Below are 7733 nucleotides of genomic sequence, written 5' to 3'. Positions count from 1 at the left end.
CCTCAAGATTAACAACAGTGACATTTGTCACAACCATAATTTGTTTGTTGTCAAACTAGGCCATGAGCCATTAATTTATATAAAGTTTTTCTAGCCTCCTTTTAGTTTTTTTCATGTTTCAGTTGAAAGAAAACAGCACAGCTTTATGCTTTAAAGAAGATTAGTTTAATACACAATTATTTCTGAAGTCATTCAAGTAAATGTGATAAGGTTAATAGCAACTACATTTTCAAAGTTTAAGTCAGTAAGGATAAATAATAATTATAAAGATAAAAAGTACAATCAGCCTGTAAGAATATTGCTGGCCTGTTACTTGCTTTGAAGATTCTCTTTCTGAAGTTAAGAGGTTTGAATATTTGAGATCAGAATTTAGCAATTATAATGGCTTCTTGAGTAAAATATTTGGAGGTTGTGCTCAGAGGAAGAACAGGCTGAAGGAGTGAGTGAATGCTCTTCTGTTTTCCTGTGATGACATTACTGGTTGTGGGTGTTGGTCACCTTGTTCAATCCTCCCTCTTGTCTCCATGTTGAGCAGCAACTACTGAAACAGAGAAACATAGATCATGCTTCAAGATACCATTTTCACAGCTCTATATGCAGTGTCTATTCATTCATAGGCCTTCATTATAGATGAAAAACTAAAATGGCTGCTGTCCCAAAAGAATTTTTTTTTTTGTTTTCTTTCTTTTTTTTCTTTTTTTTATGGTGTGTGTGTGCAGGTGTGAGACACAGTGAAAAGACACAAAGTGCACAGATCTTTATTCAATTTCCACCACCAGGAAGATATGAAAAACACCTGAGTGGCCAGTGACAAGCACTGCCCTTCAAACCACAGGGCAATGCTGTGTGAGCAAAACAGTGAAGGGGAGGGTAGGGACTAAATCAAAATAGAGTTGGAGGGAGAAATGATGCACTCCACTCCCTGCGGCGCCCACCTCTCCCTGAACGACTCCAGGGTGTTGGTGGACACCGCGTGCTCCTTCTCCAAGGACACCCGGGCTCTAATGTAACCCCGGAAGAGGGGCAGGCAGTCGGCCCTAACGACCCCCTCCACGTCCCAAAAGTATTAACTCATGTTCCCTTATTAAGTGGGTTGGGTTACCTTAGATCTTTGCACAGATCAATCCATTTCCTTTTCATTGAGCTAAATAACTTTCAATAGTCTCAGCCATTTGATTGGATGGCTCTCACTTTTTGCTTGTTGGTGAGACTTAAAAAAAACTGTTCACACCTCGAATAAACTATTGTCAAGAAATGTTACCCTTCAAAACATTCATTGAATTTTAAAATACCTCTTGAGGTTGTTTCTTGAAAAAAGCAAAATCTGGTCTGTATTATCAGGGTGAATCCACAAGGGTTGTCATGTAATTTCTTGAAGGCCATCATAGAATTTTTACAGTACTAAAGGAGGCCATTCGACCCAACATATCTGTACCATTCTAGTAAGAGCTACCCAGCTAATTTCTTTCTCCAGCTCAATCCCGGGAGCCTTCTGAATTCACTAGTTTCAAATATATATCCAGTTGTCTTTTGAAACCTCCTATGAAATTCATCTCCATCACTCTCCCAGGCAGCACATTCCAAATCTTAATGACTCTCTGAGTAAATAAGTTTCTCCTCATCTCACTCTGTGATGATGCTGTTCATTCAACAAGGTTATGCTATCCTTAGTTTTTTCTGAGACGTTATAAAAGACACAGACTCTGAAAAGTCTGACGTTGAAAGGTTTTAGAGTGCTTTGATTCTTGCTAACAGATACTGCCTTCTACAAAACGCTTTAAAGTTTTTTAAAAAAAAAGCTCAGTTTTTCTCTGGTTTGCTTTTGTTTTTAGCAGTAGTGTGTGAAAAAGCTGCTGGACCCAAAGAAGCAGGTACAGGCTGGTCCTCTCTCTCTGACTTCTCTCCTGTTCGATCCCATGTTTGATTTTAGCTTCTGTGCCAAGGGGTGTTTATGGGGATTGTTGCAAGTATTGAAACAGCATCATTAGGTTGGGATAATCTGTTGGGGTCTTGGATAGGTTAAGTTATTCTGTGTTCTGTTCTCTTTTGTTTGTGTTTCATTCAGTAATCTTGTAAATAAATTCTATTTTGTTTAAAACTAAGTGGTTTGAGCAGCAGCATCTCTCCTGGAATACCCACTTTATACCTGCTGAAAACAATTAGCAAAGTTAGGGTCTAGGCTTCCTTCTTGAAATGTTTTGAGGGGTCTGGCCTCATCTATAACAACTTCTATTGTGACACTCGTTTCTGACACACTAACAGAATATGCTTCTTTACCCTATCAAAATTGTTCATGATTCTGAATACCTCAATAAGATCACCTCTTAATATTCTTTGCTCTAATTTCTCTAATTTTGTACCTAAAATCCCCCATTCCAATAAATCTCCTTTGCACTCTTTATAGGGTTTTAATATCCTTTCTTAAATAGGATGCCCTGAACTGGGCACAGTGCTCCAAGCGTGATCTGACCACTGACGTGTCGTGGTACAGCATCACTTCTTTGCTTTTATACCCTATGCTTCTATTTATAAACTCAAGGATCCTGTTCCAAACCAGAGCTTTGATTTGCCTGGTAACCTTCAGAGAGTTATGCACATGAACCCTAAGGTTCTGCTGCTCCAGCACTCCCCTCAAAGTTGAACCATTGAGTCTGCATTGTCTCTCCATGTTTCTTCTACCAAAATGCATTACCTCACATCTCTTTGCATTGAAATTTATCCACCAGGTATCTAGGTGAAAATGAGGAATGCAGATGCTGGAGATTAGAGTCACAGTGTCACAGAGATGTACAGCATGGAAACATACCCTTTGGTCCAACCTGACCATGCCGACCAGATATCCCAACCCAATCTAGTCCCACCTGCCAGCACCTGGCCCATATCCCTTCAAACCCTTCCTATTCATATACCCATCCAAATACCTTTTAAACGCTGTAATTGTACCAGCCTCCACCACTTCCTCTGGCAGCTCATTCCATACACGCACCCCCTATGTGTGAAAAAGTTGCCCCTTAGGTCTCTTCTATATCGTTCCCCTCTCACCCTAAACCTTTGCCCTCTAGTTTTGGACTCGCCCCCCCACCCCCCACCCCAGGGAAAAGACTTTGCCTATTTAGCCTATCCATGCTTCTCATAATTTTGCAAACATCTGTAAAGTCACCCCTCAGCCTACAACACTCCAGGAAAACAGCCCCAGCTTATTCAACCTCTCCCTATAGCTCAAATCCTCCAACCCTGGCAACATCCTTGTAAATCTTTTCTGAACCCTTTCAAGTTTCACAACATCTTTCCGATAGGAAGGAGACCAAAATTGCATGCAATATTCCAACAGTAGCCTAACCAATGTCCTGTACAGCCACAACATGACCTCCCAACTCCTGTATTCAATACTCTGACCATTAAGGGAAAGCATACCAAACACCTTCTTCACTATCCTATCTACCTGTGACTCCACTTTCAAGGAGCTATGAACCTGCACTCCAAGGTCTCTTTGTACAGCAACACTCCCTGGGAACTTACCATTAAGTGTATAAGTCCTGCTAAGATTTGCTTTCCCAAAATGCAGCACCTCACATTTATCTGAATTAAACTGCATCTGCCAGTTCTCAGCCCATTGGCCCATCTGATCAAGATCCTGTTGTAATCTGAGGTAACCTCCTTTGCTGTCCACCACACCTCCAATTTTGGTGTCATCTGGAAACTTACAAACTATACCTCTTATACTCGCATCCAAATCATTTATATAAATGATGAAAAGCAGAGGACCCAGCATCGATCCTTGTGACACTCCACTGGTCACACACCTCCATTCTGAAAAACAACCCTCCACCACCAACCTCTGTCTTCTACCTTTGAGTCAGTTTGAGAGTGTGGTGCTGGAAAAAAACACAGCAGGTTGGGCAGCATTTAAATTTTGTTGATGTGATCCATTGTGTGCCAAGGTAGCCCACAGCTGGTCTAATGAGAAGAGTCTTGTGAGGTAAACAAGTTGCTTCTCTGCAAGTATTTACAAGTTCCAAAAAACACACATATTACTACAAAGACTGGATATCAATATTGGCTGGAAATATTGCAGAGCCTTTTTCAAGCAACAATGTTAATTCAGTTCCTCTCAGAACAGATGCTGCCTGATCGTCTGAGTGTTCCCACCATTTTCTGTGTTTCCTTCATTTTGGATTTATTGAATTACACATTTGCTTTGGTCGGATCTGCAGCTTCTGTTTGTACTGTGACATTGCATAATTCATCACGGATAGGCCTGGAGCAGTGTAATTTCTTTGTAGAATATCTTAATATATTTATAATACAATTCCTTCATCATATAAAAAGAATAAAGACAGAGGCCTCTACGTTTGCTAGAACAGCTTCCAGTCAGCATTAACATTGCCCATTGTTACGAACATTCATAAAGATAGAACAGTGCCAACCCTCATTGAAATTGAGAAATGCAGTAAATGTACACATTTCCAAAAACAGAGACACACATTCCTTCACACCACTTACAAGTGAGTGCTGTCCCTATTAGATTTTCTTAAGTTAAACTTTAAATTAGATTTTAGCAAGCAAAATCATTAGCAAATTGAACTGTTACTTTGCTGAGGATGAATATTATGAATCTTTTATGAACATCCCAGGTTTTCATTACCTGAGGGTGCCAGTACATTACCATCCAAGAACATGTTCTGAGTCAGATGACACCACTCTACCATCTTGAGTTCTGAAAACATACTCACAAAACTGAAACTAAATCCTCCTAAGTGTGATAGAGATCGGACAACATGTAAAAGAGCTAAATTTCTCTGAAAAACACAATGACACAGTTTAGAGAGAGAGAATGACACAACTTACAGAGTAGACTGAAGCTACATTGGAATGTATTGCATGAAGGCAAAGCAATGACTCCTGTTTCACATTAAAACAAATATAATTTTTTGTAAGCTTAATTTCTCCATTGAATTGAAATATGCAGCTCTTGAGCAAATTATTGACTTTTTAGATCAAATACACGGACAGTTTATCTTTAAATTCATCTTTGCTTTAAGAGCCATTGATTCGATTTAAGAAATATCTGCCATTAATTATTACAATCTCCAAAATTCAACATTAGATATGATTTGTAATTTCTCACTATCCAGCACTTAGCTGTAATTGCAGATATCCTTATAAATCTCATTATAACTTATCTCTTCTATCATCATGCCAAGTTGCTTAAAGCAAGGTTGAGTGCAATGTCCACTAGTACATTAGGTAACTCTTGATTTATTTTGAGCCCAAGTCACATCAGTTCCTCGCCTCCCTCAATCACTTAGTACAATATCAGCAATGACTCCCAGCACCATCTATCATAGGAAAAACATTTCTCCATTTTCTTTGATACAGGTCCAACAGATTTTATATAAAACTTTAAAATAAATGAGTCTAATGGCAATCTCTTTAATAACCTTGCGAGCATCTTTCAAAGTTCAATTTTATCTGAGAAATTGCTCCTATATATCTACAAAATTATAGTGCACCTTAAATTATTGTCAATTAACCTAACCAATCTGCTGCATGTCTGCAACATAATCTGTGGATTGTTCTATTTGGACTCAAAATGAAGCTACCGTTCTTCATCCAAATTTTCTGTTGACCCCAACGTGTACAGGTGCCAATTGTGAGAAAATTCATATTTGATTGTGATGCCCTACTTCGTGAGTCCATCAAAGTGTTTCACCATATAGGCTTGTACATAATGAACTGTTATTTAGGCAACACAGGTAACCATCTATATGCTTCAGGAGAGTTGAGATAATATATATTATAGCAAAGTTTTGTTATATGTATAAGACATACACTGACTGTTTTAAAAGGATGATAATAGCATTACTTGAAGGAACACAATGGTCCAGACAGCAAAAACAAAACTTGTTGCAGAAACTCAGAAGGTCTGGCAACATCTGTGAATAGAAAGCAGGGTTAACGCTTCAGGTCAAGTGACCCTTCTTCAGAATGGCCCAGATTAATTTTATTTCCAACCCTGATCATTTTAAAAGTTATCCATTTACCTTTAGACATTTCCTCCATTGTAAACTCCTGGATAGAGGCCTCCTATTAGGAACCTGCCCAGGAATCCACAAAGATAGCAGCTGCAAAAGTCTTTGTAGCAACCATGACCCTTTTGCTGCAATGTGCCATGTTCTGAAATTTATTTGCACAGCAGCACAACCAACAATGTGATGGCTCCTTTGCAAGGGTAATTATTTCAGATAAATCCCAGATCAGGGCAGTAGTTGTTTAAGGGCTTTGGATGCCAGGTGGTATTCTGATGAGTGGATAAAGTTGGTATTGTGCCAAGTAGGTAGGATGCTAGGTGGATGGAGATCCAGGTAGGTGAGGTCATACCAAGATGCCAGCTAAGTAAATGAGTGCTTAGGATTGATCATATCTGGTTAGAACGGGAGGTGGCAGGGTTGGAGGAGGGTGCTGCTGTATTAATTCTTCTGTTAGGCACTTGCACTGGCTCTGACAAGTGAGAAAGAGGTCTAGGAGGTTGGCAAGTTAGTTTAGACCAGTTCAGTTGTCAGGACTAGAGGAGTTGTGGACTAGGGCAATATTTTGAGCTGGGAGCCAGTCAGTGATGGGGAGTGCCTTGTCTCACAGGTAAGATGTGTTGATGGGTGCAGGAGAGGTAAGACCGGTGGAAGGGAGAGATTAAATAAGGCCCACAGGGTAGGAAGGTGACAGGTCCAGGGACTTAGACTGTTCAGGGGTGGGGATGCTAGATCCAGGGATATCACGCCAGGTGAGGGTGGGGAAGGTGTCAGATCTGGCAGGATCAGTTCTGCAGGGCTGGGTCAGGGGCTAGTGCTGAAATAGGTCAAGTCAGGTTGGACAAGGAGTCTGGTTACCAGAAATCTGGCGCAAAAATTCAGAGAAATTGATTCAATTTGATATAAACATATTTTGATGGCAGTAATGACAATATTTTGGAAACTGCAAAGGGAAGTTGAGCCCATTTCTTGATGTGTCAGCTAAGTTGGTTTAAAATAGTTTCTATCTTTATACTGTAGATGTTCTCTTCCCTCACTACAACCCCATCCCTGAGGTGATTCACATGCGGGCTTCATCCAGCACTTGAGTCAGCTGAAAATGATCAGGCTGGATTGAGGTCAGTACTTTAGCAGAATGATCATGATAATAAGGTTTGAAAATGATTCTTGGGCCTTTTCATTCTGGAGTATCGTTGCACAGAATAAATGCTGCCTTCGTTGGGTGTGAATGAGGAGAAAGTGAGGACTGCAGATGCTGGAAACCAGAGTTGAAAAGTGTGGTGCTGGAAAAACACAGCAGGCCTGGCAGCATCTGAGGAGCAGGAGAATCGATGTTGCGGGCATAAGCCCTTCTTCAGGAATGAGGCTCATTCCCGAAGAAGGGCTTATGTCGATTCTCCTGCTCCTCGGATGCTGCCTGGCCTGCTGTGTTTTTCCTGCACCACACTTTTCAACTTGGGTGTGAATGAATTTAGTTCACAACAAATCTACAATTTTACTGCTGGAGTGCCAAGATTTCTTCTACATCTGTATAAAAATTTCTCCAAAAGTAAATAGTCTGCGATAAGACTCAGAAGAGTGAGGGCAAATGATTCCCAAATAGCACATTGTAAAGTATGCTTTCAAGGTTATGTTGCTTAATATCATATTGATAATTCACATATTTGCATTCAGGCTACAAAGTGATACTATTGCAAACTCGTG

The 7733-nt window shown here is 40.2% G+C and overlaps 1 protein-coding gene across 4 annotated transcripts in view; it reads right to left on the bottom strand.

Moving 5' to 3' along the window:
- Positions 1–223: 223 nt before the first annotated feature.
- Positions 224–7733, bottom strand: part of tafa5a (TAFA chemokine like family member 5a) — a 575012-nt gene continuing 567502 nt past the window's right edge. For 2 of the 4 annotated variants that reach the window (XM_072562568.1, XM_072562572.1), the window contains one exon: positions 224–538. In XM_072562568.1, coding sequence (XP_072418669.1) covers positions 416–538 — 123 coding nt within the window. In that variant the 3' untranslated portion in view covers positions 224–415. Of the gene's footprint in view, positions 542–7733 lie in introns of all 4 variants that reach the window. The other 2 variants (XM_072562571.1, XM_072562575.1) reach the window with 2 other exon arrangements.

Source organism: Chiloscyllium punctatum, chromosome 44 (assembly GCF_047496795.1).
Source record: "Chiloscyllium punctatum isolate Juve2018m chromosome 44, sChiPun1.3, whole genome shotgun sequence".
NCBI classification, from domain to species: Eukaryota; Metazoa; Chordata; class Chondrichthyes; order Orectolobiformes; family Hemiscylliidae; genus Chiloscyllium; species Chiloscyllium punctatum.
Note: the sequence above shows the minus strand (reverse complement) of the source record. Positions and strands in the feature narration are given on the sequence as shown.